Source organism: Anabrus simplex, chromosome 3, assembly GCF_040414725.1.
Source record: "Anabrus simplex isolate iqAnaSimp1 chromosome 3, ASM4041472v1, whole genome shotgun sequence".
NCBI lineage: Eukaryota > Metazoa > Arthropoda > Insecta > Orthoptera > Tettigoniidae > Anabrus > Anabrus simplex.
Window position 1 is genome coordinate 341698676 of NC_090267.1, and position 14850 is coordinate 341713525.

Sequence of the window (14850 nt, forward strand, 5' to 3'; positions counted from 1 at the left end):
CGCCGTTGCCACATGAATTAGTTCTGGTTTGTTGAGTTCGACACTGGAGCGAAGTTAACTGACCAGTTCAGAGATTTTACTGCATTATCCATACTTTACACCATTACTGGCAGACAATTGTGAACATTCTCATTTCAGTGAGTGTACTATGAGCGAAAGTGTGAAGTAGCAACGAAACTTTGAACTGAGACTCACGAGGCAAGAAATGACTGCAGGTGATTTGAGAATACCAGTGAATCCGAGAGGCAGGTCATAGTGACATATTTTAGCGGAATATTAATTTGGTCTTAAAGTAAGCTTCTCAGTAGGACGGGGCGAAATACGAGAGCGCCAAGCAAATTTCATTCAGGTGCCAGCATTGATATTTTGGGGTACCAACAGGGCTTGTAAAAGGATTAAAGCGAGAATAGCTTCAAAGATATATTACGCAATGTTCAGAGTAAATATTAAAGTTTGTCCCCATCTGCACTCTTGAAATCAGTCACTACTGATCTACATTTAGGGCAGTCGCTCAGGTGGCAGCTTCCCTACCTGTTGTTTTCCTAGCCTTTTCTTAAATTATTGCAAAGAAATTTGAAATTTATTGAACATCTCCCGTGGTAAGTTATTCCAATCCCCAATTCCCCTTCTTATAAACGAAAATTTGCCCCAGTTTGTCCTCTTGAATTCGAACTTAATCTTCATATTGTGATATTTCCTACATTTAAAATGACACCACTCGAACTTATGCGTCTGTTGAAGTCATTCTACGCCATCTCTCCACTAACAGCTTGGAACATACCACTTAGTCGAACAGCTCGTCTCCTTTCTCCCAAGTCTTGCGGCCCAAACATTGCAACACTTTTGTAACGCTACTCTTTTGTCAAAAAACACCCAGAACAAATCCAGCTGCGTTTCTTTGGATTTTTTCCAGTTCTCCAATCATCTAATCCAGGTAAGGGTCCCACACTGGAAGCGAACTCTAGTTGGGGTGTTACCAGAGACTTATATGCCTTTTCCCTTACATCCTTGCTACAACACCACATCACCACGTACAGAGATCTGCACCCTTTACTTACAATCTCATTTATGTGATTACCCCCAATTAAGATCTTTCCTACACCTAGGTACTTACAATAACCCCCATAAAGAGCTTTCACCCCATCAAGCAGTAATTAAAACTGAGGACTTTTAGTATTTTTGAAACTCATAACCTGATTTTAACCACTTTTATCATCAAGCCGTTGCCTAATAACTACCTCACAACATTATAGAGGTCATTTTGCATTTGCTCACAATCTTGTAACTTATGTATTACTCTATACAGAATAACATCGTCCTCAAAAATCATTATATATGATTCTGTTTCTTTATTCATATCATTTATGTATAAGAAAACATAAAGGTCCAATAATGCTGCCTTGAGGAATTCTCCTCTTAGTTATTAAAGGGTCCTTTAAAAGCACCTTTAAAGGTAATAAGGAATGGTAAAGACCCACTATATTATAATAGAAAAGTAAAGAGACTACGAAGGAGGTGCAGGTTGGAAAGAAATGGAGTTAGAAATGGCTGTAGAAGTAAGGAGAAGTTGAAGGAATTTACTAGGAAATTGAAACTAGCGAAGATGTCAGCTAATGATAACATGATGGCAAGCATAATATTGTCAGTCATACAAATTTTAGTTAAAAATGAAAGAATATGTATAGGTACTTTTAGGAAGAAACAGATTCAAAGAAGGACATGGCTCTTAATGAATAAGGGGAGTGTATATTCAATTAGCAGTATATAAATATTGTCAGTTACAAGAATAATCTCCAGATAGATGAGGTGACTAATACTAAAGAAGTATTAAAATTTACCTATGATAACGACATTTACAATAAGATACAAAAGTTAGAAACTGTAAAAGCAGCTGTACTCTTCCCCTTCACTGTATTTAGTAATTCGATTCTTAATCTGAAGAAATATACATTAGACAACTAAGTAGCAATAATTACATGATATAATATACACAGCCTCCACAGTACAACGTTACAAACTTTGAACTCTTACGATTTTCATAAATGCCCATACTCCCGTCGAATAACACCAGGGGTTTGCTCAAGACTTAACGTCGCCATCCAACGTGGATATTTCTTTGAGACATACAAACGGAGTGTTGCATCGTAAGAGCAAGTCATACGATTCATAGTGAGCCGTGTATAGATACTTAATTGGTCACAGAAAGCTGTAGCGGTAACTCACGAAGAAACAACACCAGTGTGAGTTGATCCCTGAATGTTAAACATGCCATAATATGTAAAACACCAAGACGATGTAAAGACGATTAACCTAACGTTGTCTCTCATCCATCAGTTTCCATGTGTCCTCTTGTGATAAGATAGCAGGGCGAGCAGAAGTTTTTCAAATAAATAAGAATATACATACGAGTAAAATTACACAATCACGTTTGAGACATCAACTACTGTAGAAATTTACAGTTCATCTAAAATTTAAACGTCATACAAAACACGAAGGAAAAAGTAACAGAAATTACGGATGTGTACCGAAAATTGTTCTTCCAAGAATATCAAAATTAAATTTCGTGGATGCCACTTTATAATTACACTTTTCAGCCAGTTTTCAAATGCTTTTAGGTAACGTCAGTTATCGTGCAACATAAGAGAGTCTATATTAGTTAGAATTCCACGATTTTTAATCATTTTGTACACGAGAGAGGCCAGTTCAAATGTATATCAAGAAACCGAAAGAATTTCCGTTCAGTCGAATTCTGTTGAATGAGGGGAGAGATTACAGTTGCTGTTCAACCAATATGATACTTCTAGTTCGTTAAGTGTACATATCTTGTGGCCTAGTATATGAACTGAACATTAGACATTACATTGTAAATGAAATAATATTGAATATTCCTCCTCTATTTGTTATTCAAGACTAAAAAAATGAATTCATACTCACATTATCAAGAACACATTGCCGGAAGAAATAGGCCAACAAGCAGGAATCATCCGTGTTCAGGTTTGAAGCTAAAAAGCATAAAGCCAGAGAGCATATTAAGATCATATTTTGAACGGGCGTTGAATTCATTCAATATTTTCATAAAATGATGTGTTAAATTGAATCGTACAAGCCATAATTAATACAGTAACATATTTTTTGTTATAATTTATTATGATACAGGCATATTCCAGAAGATATTCCCCTTAATTGAATGTAATGTGATCGTTATTGTAGTTTTAAGAGGAAAAGTTGATACTGATTAGTACCTTTCTTAACATTAATCTTACAATGGAAGGGTCACACCTTTTATGCCAGAACCTAATTTGAATGGTGACGTAACCAATATCCTCAGAGAAGACCAGATGCAAAGAATTATCCACCTATTTCTACTGCAAGGTGCTGGTAAAGAGTGTAAGGAACAGGAAAGTGATACTAGTCGCCGCGGGTTGGATTGAATAGCCCTCGCTATGGGCAATCCAGCAGCGGCTCGGCGAGCAGAAAAACGTGAGTCACGCTTCAGACATCCCGCCAGAGATGTCCAGCTGCGCCCTGTTACCGTCTGGCCACGTAGGATTCCAGCATTGATTTCAGGGCCCCGTCGTGGATATAAAGAAGTATTTCTTTGCATGTGACCTTGTAGGACACAGGTTATATCAGCAACCCTAGTGATTCACAGTACGAATCTAGTTCATAGCTTTCAATTTTATTTTTATATAAATATCAGTATAGGCATTCGTATTTAAGTTTTAACCTCGTTCAGACTCAAATGTCTTTTTTTACCTTAACAATGAAAAGCTATCTAAGATACAATTATAAAAGAATTTGACGTGTAACCAGTGTGACGCCAGTTATATCGGGAAGACTGGGAGAAACTTTCAAATCCGCTACAAATAGCATTTTAATGCAGCTAAATACAAAAATTTTCCGCTATGAGTGAACACAGGAACGCACTGTCTTGACTTTTTGCTAGTTCTGTATCCACTCATCCCTTTAGTTCATTAGTAACTTCGGGAAGTCGTTCACGGAACAATTCAGCGACCACGAAACATCCCTCTCAGATGGGAGACAGGCAGAAACATAACTACAATCGCAAGGTTCCTTATACTGCGTGAACAGAATTAGTTGTCCTTGCTCTTCGGGAGTCCAGTCCAGCTGCGATATCGCTGAGGTCATGATTGATAAGACGTAAATCCCGAACGTGTATGGGAACTGTGGGTGCTTAATAGTCTGTGCTAAACAGCTGTTGAAACCGCATGTTTACGGTACTGTTCTAAGCAGTGGCTAATAATAGCCCTTTCTTTTCAACATGAACGTTTATTTTGGATCGGCTCGTGCTGTCAGGAGATTCTCAAGAAAAACTCCCTGCTGATCAAGTGCCAAGTCGTAATGCAATTATATAAAGTTTTTAATAATTTAAGAAAACTAAAACTGCTCCAGATAATAAGTGAAGACGATGACGCACATCGCTCACATAAAACATTCTCGGTGATATTGGGCACCCCAAAGAATCCTCTAAAAATCCGTTCGGTGTCCTCTGCAATGGGAAATTTCCTACAGCTCTGTAGGAACGGCCTCGAAGTTACTGAAGTCATCACCGGTGAGTACTTGTCTTTTTAAGTGCAATAGTGTTAGTCACTGTCCGACTCCATGGTTAAATGGTTAGCGTGCTGGCCTTTAGTCGCTGGGGTCCCGTGTTCGATTCCCGGCAGGGTCGGGAATTTTAACCTTAAGTGGTTAATTTCGCTGGTACTGGGGCTGGGTGTATGTGTCGTCTTCATCATCATTTCATGCTCATCACGACGCGCAGGTCGATTACGGGAGTCAAATCAAAAGACCTGCATCTGGCGAGCCGAACTTGTCCTCGACACTCCCGGCACTAAAAGCCATACGGCATTTCATTTCAGTGTTAGTGACTGACTCTAGCAATGAAGTCGTAGTTCGTGCAAACGTGAACACGAGGTGCCACTCGACCGTGAGTTTAGTTTTCGCGACTTTTAGCCCCCGCCGCGTGCACGGGGAACTGTTCACATGGTATGTATATCCCTTAACGACCCAACATCGGGACCTTCGCTTGCAGTGGTACCGTGATCAGGAAACTTGATACGTACTACTAGTTGTATGAATCATTGCTAGCGGGATTCGAGCGAACAAACAGCTGTGTGTGGCGCAGTAAGTTGAATCGCAGCGCAATGTACAGTTCCATGCGTATATCGCTGTATCACTAACACTAAGCTCGATTGCAAGTTGTTATTCCATATTAGCAGGCTTGTAAATATTCCAGAACATTTTGAGAATATGACATGCCATTGCATTGCATTTAGAATGCCGACGCCCCCCGAAGAAATCACGCGTAGTACTTTGATCTGTGGGCAGCAATGTAATATAATCATCTGTAGTTTTTTTAAGGAGGAAAAGTCTCCTTATCTCTCGCCGGAAATCCGTGGAAAGGGCTGAAAAAGCTCTCGGCTGAAGTAAAAGAACTGTGCGTAATATTGATAGTGTGAACAATCCGCAGGAGGTGTCAAATTTGAAATCCCCTCTTTACGGTAACTTATTTATAATCCCAAAGTTATCCTTTAGAGGAAAGAAGCACATTTATAGAGATAAAAAGTATATGATTTAAATTTAATATGCGTAAATACTGTAAATTGCTGGAGGTTAGATGTATCTTTGCACGACACGCAGCACTTGTTGGTGCATTAGTACAGAATGGAAATGTACCTAAAAGGGATCTTGTGTACACAGGTGAGGAATTCATCGATACCCACTACATGGTAAAGAAGTGCTAGGAGCACAAAGACGTTCAAGGGGTTATGGTGAACCATGGTGCAGGACAAGGAGCTATTGTGATTCAATAGGTTTCATCCAAGGTGCAGAGTTTATGAAAGAATGTAGAAAAGTTAAGGATATTGAGAAAGTATACTGGCGCCGTGATGCACTAATGAAATATGGGATAGTAGCTGGACAAATACGGCAGAAGACGAAAATTACACGAGTAATGAAATTACAGGTTCGTCTTCAGAAACTACTCAATAAAATGTTTGTACAAGCCATTTAATTTTATTTAAAATGGTTTCAATTACTTATTATTATACTGATTTCAACATTGACGAATGTGTGCCTGATGTCAATACGGAGTATACCTCTCTCACCGCTAGTCCCCTGGCGTGTCAATACATTTTAGAAAAGAGACACAAGCGCGCTCACACGTAAACGGCAAAGACTCGTACGGCGGGTTATACAGAATGATGTGCATGATATTAAAGATCATTCCAAGTCCTCAAGCGGATATTCATCCCCTTACCGGTAAAGATATGCGACCACTATGGAAAGGGGCTCGTGTCGTTTATCAGACCATCGTTCACCGAGGAAAAACCAATATTCGTCCGAGAAAATACAATTTTCCCAGTCGCGATCGATATTTTCCTCGGCAAATGCTAGGCGGTAGAGCTGATGTTCGTCGGAGAGCTTCGGCTTGATGGCCCACTCCTGCTCCGCAGCAGGGGGACAGAGTCGTCGCCGAACAGTATCCCCGGACCCAAGAAACCCAGTATTATGTTTTAAGTGCACCGCATTCACAAACAGATTGTGACGTGATGCTCTCACCAGCTCACTATGTGGGGCTGTTGTGGAAACACACCGCAGTCATCTACCACGGTGTCTACTGGAATGTCCTGTTTCGCGGTACAGCTGATCTAACCTTCTAGCTGTCCTGACAAGAATCCCACATCCCACACCTGCCGCAGACGCCATCATTTGACCCTCCTCTACAGTTGCTGTAACTTGCTCGCGGACGGACTGGCGTTGATGAGGCATAATATTAGAATGATATCTGTGACAGGCTCGATGGTGAATCAATACTCTTTCGTAAACATTCGTGAATACTCGGGTTAGTCCGTTCGAGTATTGCGATACTCTACACCTCCAGCGACCTAGAACTCTTAGGATTAGGCGTGGCTTGTTGGATGAGATCTTTGCCTATCTGTGTTCGAATCCGAAGCTGGACCTGTTCTTTAAACATTAACTTCATATTTGTTCGTTTCGTAGTACACCGTTTTAGATAGTGCTGTACTCATCTAGAACAACCATCTTCTGCGATAGCCGAATTTTGTGAATTTGAGTGAAACAGTGTACTTATCGCAATATAATTTTCAGCTTCTTCTGTAATCACACGCGGATGAGAAAGGTGGTCCAGAGATGGTTTGTCGAGCAGGGTGAAATCATTCTTACAGACTGGCTTCCTTGCGGATCTCATTCCAGTCAAAAACATTCGGGTTGAGTTAAAGGTCGTCATGAGGGAGAACTAGCCCGACCCCACCCCAAGATCCAAGAAGACCTTTGGGATCTAGGATCTGATATTTGGGAGGAGGTTGTGGAGAGCTGGAAATGAATTGCTCGTCTCATAGCTTCCGTTCCTCGCCGACCTTAAGCTGTAATCGAAACGGAAGGCCTTTATACGAGTTATTAAGCGAGCCCACGGGGTGGTTTGGATTCCACATGAAAATATATGTTCCAGTTGCTGAACAATATCTTCGTCGGTCGTTATCTCAGTACAGTGAGATATTTTTATTCCATTAGAGGTCAGTTGGCCACCTCCCACACGGAATCACACGATAGCTAGCAATGCTATAATAAATAATATAATAAAAATTTTGAACAAGAAGGATAAAAACTTGGATTGGAACCTCAACATACCACTATGGTATCTGACACTAACGATCCGTTTTACAGGCTGAGGTAATATTCCGCTGGTCATCCCGTTGATGAATCAACATACTTCTACTGAAATACAGCATTTATCCTTATCTGCCCACCGCATTCAATTATTATAAGAATAAAAATCGAAGCCATTTACGTTTTGATTAATGTGTCAAAGAACAAACATGTTTTCTGCACCAAACCATAAAGTGTCTAATTAATAACAAAAATACAAAGAAATAATGCGCCCCCTGTATGTGTTTACTTTCTTACCTAAGCTATAAATTGATCAAACACTATCGTACGTACTGCTATAGAGCAAAATGAAACGGAATAAGGGAAATGAGATAACTGTTCCCCGTCCATATTGTTAGTGTATTCCAAAAAGCAAATGTGCTTAGAAGTTGTTCTAAGAGATTAAAACAAGGGCAGTGAGCATTGCAATCCACTGTAATTTATGTGCTACCCTATCTCTCATACATAGTGCCTCAACCAATTAAACAACTACAGCCCACTATCGAAGCCGGTAATGAAGCACGTTATTAAGTGGTTTATAGGAAAAATAGCTACTCTTTACCTTCTAGAAACAATTTCATGCGATATTTGTTGTTTGCGTGTTATACGTTGATCTAGAAATCTGATCTCAGTGATGTTTACAAGCCAGACACTTTGTATGTTTTCGTTTCATGGCCATTACTGTGCAGGTTTAACTTGATTGGTGGATCTCTAATAAGGCGGATTATTTGATATTAGCTAGAGGCCAAAATTTGTTCGGTTGAGTGCACGTCTACTGTAAAACAGTGAATAAAGACTTCATAACCTACCTTCATCTACACATTCGTTGACAACATTCGGACCCTGGGCGAGGAACTCTTCATTATCTTTATGAATAGAGTTGTAAATTTTCAAAATGTCTTCCTCGGGAGCTAAAGATGTTCCATCCATAAGACCTGCTTTGTTGAAAGCGCAGTACTGCAAACACTGTAAAATAACATTTCATTAAGACTTTCACAAGGCCCAGAACATAAAACATGATAGTCACCTGGCTATTAGTCACATAATACGAGACAAACTTCGATCCACAAGCAGCACCGTTATAAACTCAAAAATGGAGATCATGACAATGCTAGTGAAGTTTCATTAGAGGCTTAATTAATTTCATACATATGACAATATTCAGTGGTAATTAATCATTGATAACTGCCTAACTGATGCATTAAAACATTTTGGGTTCAACTTTAAGGAAAGGGATTCGATTTCACTGTAGGAAGTTGAAAAAGTTTAAAACTAATACATCCATTTCCAGTCAAAGAGACAGCTTTGAAACCACTCTACCTCACTTAGTACTGGGGGTATAAAAATAATAGTAATAATAATAGTAATAATAATAATAATAATAATTTACGTCCCACGAACTACTTTTTCAGTTTACGGAGACCCCGAGATGCTGGAAATTTATCCCACAGTAGTTCCTTTAAGCACCAGTATGTCTAACGACATGACGATGGCGTACATGAAGATCTTCAAATGCTACCGGCCGGATTGTGAGCCGAGAACGAACCCGCCAACTAGCAGCATTTATACCGTCTGAACTACTCAGCCTGATGGGTCATAGAAAGTAGAAACATTTACTTTCCACTCATCCAGGAGTGTTGAAGAACTGTATGGGCATGACTTAATTTAGTAGTCGATTAGTAATCAATTTAGATCACATTGAAAACTCAGTTAATTCCGAACTTAGATCTGGAAGCAGGGCTCAGTTTTTGTTACATTTAAGTATATTTATTTGAACTACATATATACCTTTATATTGCATGAATACGATCGAGTCTGATATGGTATAATATTTAATTTATTGACAGGAATACTGAGAACAGAGCAGATTCACAGTACATCTTCTGCGGGCAGAATCTAAGACTGCACAAAGATGAACCCTAAGCTCGTTATCTCAGTTAAAATCACGAGTTGTTATGGTCATAAAAATATTTATAAAATTACCACTCAACATTTAGGGTGCAGATCCGTGTGAAGCCTTCTCCCAGGATGATAGCGTGAGAAAGTGGCCTCGAAGATGAGTAACGACAAAGAAGGCTAGATAAAAGAAGATGAGAAACAAGAAACAAGGAATGAAACGATGTCCGACACTTCCTGAAAAATGGTTCAGTCCATGAAGATAATCCCAGGAGCCAATAAAAATGCTTCATTTTCCCAGTTTTAAAATTAGCGGGCAACATTGTTCAGTCCATGTTTTTAAATTTCGACGTCGCTTAGAGGAGAAGTAGTGTGTTCCGAAATCGAGTGAAAATTAATATGATTTAGAGACAGTTTCTAAGTGTAATAAAGTGCTACGTGATTAAATAACAGCAAATGCGTCATAGGAATATATCCTTCCGAGGTATGAGGAGATATGCCCTAGGTACAGCCACCGACCGTTATACTGAAGTCGACAGAGCGCTACCCAAGCCGGACAGTTTTTTTAATCTGTACAATCGCATATTAAATCAAGTGTGAGCAGTGTATTCGTAATATTGTTGTGAACCCAGAACTATGCTTAGTGAATCGATGTGACAAATAGTTCAGAAGTTAGAGATCCGAGAGATACCACCCGTGGCGGGAAGAAAGTAGTCCCGGCGATGGTGTAAAAGACAGTGCAGAAGAGAATCAAGCATCAGTCTATATTTAGTCTACGATCAGTCTACACAGAGACTACATTCGGTCTACATTCAGTCTTCGTTAAGTCGTCGATCATCAATAAGTGTCATTGTTTTGGAGTGTCATCCGTGAATAGTCTGTCATTCTGTGTTACCTAGCTATTCTAGACTTTTTGTGTTAGGCTTGATAAAGGAATGTAGAGCGATTTATAATGTATGTCAGTAGCAGAGGAATGAACCTATGACAGTCAGAGTAAGTTTATACACTCAGAACTGTATTATTTAGAACAGAACTTGCACGTTAGAAATGAGCAATCGTATTCATGACTATAGTATATATGACTTTTTCTTGCACGTTATGCCATAGACATTTTATCTCGGCAAACAGGACGCAGCTCATATTAGCCAGAAGTTAGGAGTGAAGAAAATTGTTACTGTATTTTGTATATACTGGGTGAAGGAACTTTGTGCCAAGCAGATAAAGGAACAATTATTGTAGCTGGCAAACAAACTTCTCTTCTTGTAGCAGATTCGCCGCACAGGCGGGGAAGACAGGAATGCAGATAGACAGTGTCCTAGTTCGGCCAGATGAATTCCGAGAAATAGTAGGGTGAGCGACCTTCAGGCACAGATTAAGATTTGGCAACGTTAATGAGCCCGAGGCAGTAGTTATGTCACCATCTGAAATACCCCCCTCCCCCACCCAAGTGGATTTTTCCGAAAACAAAAAAAAAATGTTTCCTTATCTTTAATAGAGATTCAAAGTACCATTTTTCATTTCTGTAAAATGTTAAGTTTTTATATACTGTATACTGTAGAAATGCTCATTTTAAAATGTCACCCCCTTTTTATTTCCCATTAAGTGAATTTTCCGAAAACAAATCACCTATGTTTCTTTACTTTTACAGGAGATTCCAAATAACAATTTTCAGGCCTGTAAAATCTTCAGTTTCTCGTATATAGACTAGCAGGATACCCGTGCTTAGAACCGGTATTACACTGAAATTTATAACTGAATGCTTAACGTTTTATATATGATCCGCCGAAATTCGCGATCTGACTCGTTTTCTGAGAGATTACGGAAAAGTTCCTCCCATTTTTCATTATTTTTCCAGCAATCGATTTCGTACTTCCCGGGCTAAATCCAGGTATTCCACCCGGTCAGTTGGTTCCCTAAATCTCTGCCATCTTTTCCTATAAGCATGTTTAATATGGATCAAATCCTTGAGAAGATCCGGCGTGGTATCGTCTTGGGTGCCTTGGTGGTACTGAACCCGTGGCAGGACTGCATTCGTATTCATTACCCGGCCCGGACTCGTTTCCAGGGGGTCAGCACAATTTGACGACGGTCCAAAACATGATTATTATTATTATTATTATTACTATTATTACTACTACTATTATTATTATTATTGTTATTATTATTCTGGACCCCGCAAAAGAAGCAAGACTGCTACTTGGCAGTAAATTACATCTGACACCATTGTCATTGCTGACAATGTGACCAACACCATTGTAGCGCGTAGGGAAGTGCGAAGGATTTCTGGCGATACCGTACGAATGATATACTTCCGTTCATTATTGATCTTATTATAGAGGTGAACAATTGCACGGTCAATCATTCCTATAGTTTACTTCAAATGTGTTTAAAGTTTTATTTATATGCCATGAGAATCTAGTGTAATCTAACTTTAAGTTCTCCAAGGGAAAAGATGGCTCTTGAAAATAAAGCCAGGAAAGATAAAAAATGATCGGCTTATGATCAGAATCAAGTACATTATGAACAGTAAAATCAATTGGTCTCAACTGTTTTTCACCCCACCGCCGTTAATTTGATTCCCCACCACCAAACGAAAAAAAGAAGGTGTGTTTCTTTATGTTTCAAGGAGATTCCAAATACCAATATTCACGTCTGTTACCTTCCGTTTTGAGATATAAGTATCCCGATAAAAATAATTCGCTTTTTCACATCCTTTCACACTCCCCCCCCCATTAAGTGAATTTTCCGGAAAATATTCGTGTTTCCTTTTTTTGTAAAGGATCTTCTAAATACCAATTTTCACGACTGTAACATCTTCAGTTTTTGAGATATGTGTCCTCATAAAAGGAATTCAAATCCTTTTCACCCCCGCACCCTAAAGAAGATTTTCCCACAAAAATGCACTTTTGTTTTTCAAGGAGATCCAAATACCAATCTTCACGTCTGCAACATATTTCGTTTTTGAGATAATAGTATCTTCATACAAATATTCAACTAATTTTTCAATTCTTACTCCCCCCCCCCATTAAGTGGATTTCCGAAAACAAAAATACGTATTTTTTATTTTTAAAGGTGATTCCAAATACCAATTTTCGCGTCTGTAACATCTTCAATTTTTGAGATATCAGTATCCTAATAAAAAGAATTCAACCCCATTTTCAATGTTTCTTACCCCCCTCCGAAGTGGTTTTTCCGAAAAAAGTACATGTTTCTATATTTTTTATTGTTATTAAAAATACCATTTTTAATATCTATAACACGTTAAGTTTTTGAGATATACTGTAGAAGTGCTCATTTTAAAATTTCACCCCCTTTTTAGTTCCCCATAAGTGGAGATTCCGAAAACAAATCACCTATATTTCTTTAGTTTTACACGAGATTCCAACAACCAATTTTTACGTCTGTAACATTTTACCTTTCTGAGATATACTGTAAATGTAGTCTTTCCAAAAGTTCACCCCATTTTTCACTCCTGTTTAACCCCCATTAATTGGATTTCCAAAAAAAAAAAAAAAACAGAAAGTAAATGCTTCTTTATTTTTAAAGGAAATTCCAAATACCAATTTTCAGGTCTGTAATAGCTTCAGTTTCTGAGATATAAGTATCCTCATTAAAGGCATTTAACCCCTTTTTTACCCCTCCCAGTGGGATTTTACGATATAAATAATCGTTTTTCTTTATTTTAAAGGAGATTCTAAATACCAAATTTTACATCCGTAAACTTTCAAAGTTTTGAAATATAGATACACCCATTAAAAAATTTCAAAAAATTCACCTCATTTGTCAACCCTGTTCAACCCCCATTAATTCAATTTTCCAGAAACAAAAAATACTTGTTTCTTTATTTATAAAGGAGATTCCAAATACCAATTTTCAGATCTGTAATACGACCTGTGACAATAAAGTTAGTGAATGAAGTCAGAACGGTCGATCCGGCAATACTGGCGACACACAACGCTGAACCTGCGTAGCAACAGGTTTTGACCACCTGCTCCCAACGTTGTTCAATTGAGTATCGTGTGTGTGCCGTCTAAGATCTTTTTGACACAGTGCGTATTTAGTGCGTTGGTTCTGAATTGCTAACAGGAACATGAACGACCAAAAGATCAACTTACAGTTTTGTTTTAAGCTTGGCAAGACACCGAAAGAAATGCATGCGATGCTGGTACGTGTTTATGAAGATCAAGCACTGTCCTTGAAGTGTGTGTACGAATGGTTCGCTCGTTTTCGAGGAGGCCGTGAAAGTGTTTCCGACAACCACCGTAGCGGAAGACCGGCGACCACCGTCAGTGACGATAACATTGAGGTGAGTACATTAATCACGAACGATCGGCGATTAACTGTGCGCATGATAGCGGATGAACTACAGATTAACCGTGAGTCGTTACCTAGAAGTTAGGGAAGAGGAGAACGTGTTCTCGTCTTGTGCCACATCACTAGACTGACGATCAGAAGACAGGTTTTTGTCGAAACGGCGGATGCGACACCAAATTTCTTGAACTGTATTGTCACTGACGATGAAACCTGTCTCAGGTTCGACACTGAAACGAAACGGCAAAGCATGGGATGGCGTTCTTCGGGATTCCCTCGTCCGAAAAATGTCCCATGACTAAAACTCACTTTGAAAGGAAAGAGATTTGACGATATTCCAGACATCCAGCGAAACGTGACGAGGCTTTCGAACACCATCCCAAAGGAAGCCTTCCTGCTAAGTTTCCAGGATATGTATCGCCGATCTCAGCAGTGCATAGTTATGGGAGGGGACCATTTTGAAGGACAGTAAGGTCACTGTCTTGCGTTGTTTATCTATGTTGATAGTACAGGACTATTCACCGACCTTTATTGTCACAGGTTGTATCTTCAGTTTCTGAGATATAAGTATCCTCATTAAAAGCAGTGAACCCCTTTTTCACCCTTTTTCATCCCTCCTGGTGTTTCTTTATTTTTAAAGGAGATTCTAAATACACATTTTTACATCTGTAAACTTTTAAAGTTTTGAGGTATGGATACACTCCTTTTAACAGTTCACCCCCCTTTTCACCCTCTTAGCGGTGGAATATCAAAAAATCCTCCATCAGCGAGCACCTACATTGTGATATAAATGTATCCTCAAAATTTCACATCTTTATGTCCAGTAGTTTTGGCTCGGCGATGATGAATGTGTCTGTCAGTCAGTCAGGACATATTCTTTTATATATACATAGAGTACCTGATCGTACAGGGGTTACATTGAGAAATTGAGGCTGGTCAGAATGCGACCTAACG

The 14850-nt window shown here is 39.1% G+C and overlaps 1 protein-coding gene across 1 annotated transcript in view; it reads right to left on the bottom strand.

The window, feature by feature from the left end:
• Window positions 1-14850, bottom strand: part of LOC136867312 (general odorant-binding protein 19d-like) — a 37353-nt gene that overhangs the window by 1770 nt on the left and 20733 nt on the right. Inside the window, exons 4-5 of the mRNA XM_068227072.1 lie at window positions 8499-8655; window positions 2935-3002 (exon numbers count right to left, since the gene is read on the bottom strand). Coding sequence (XP_068083173.1) covers window positions 2935-3002; window positions 8499-8655 — 225 coding nt within the window. The remainder of the gene's footprint in view (window positions 1-2934; window positions 3003-8498; window positions 8656-14850) is intronic.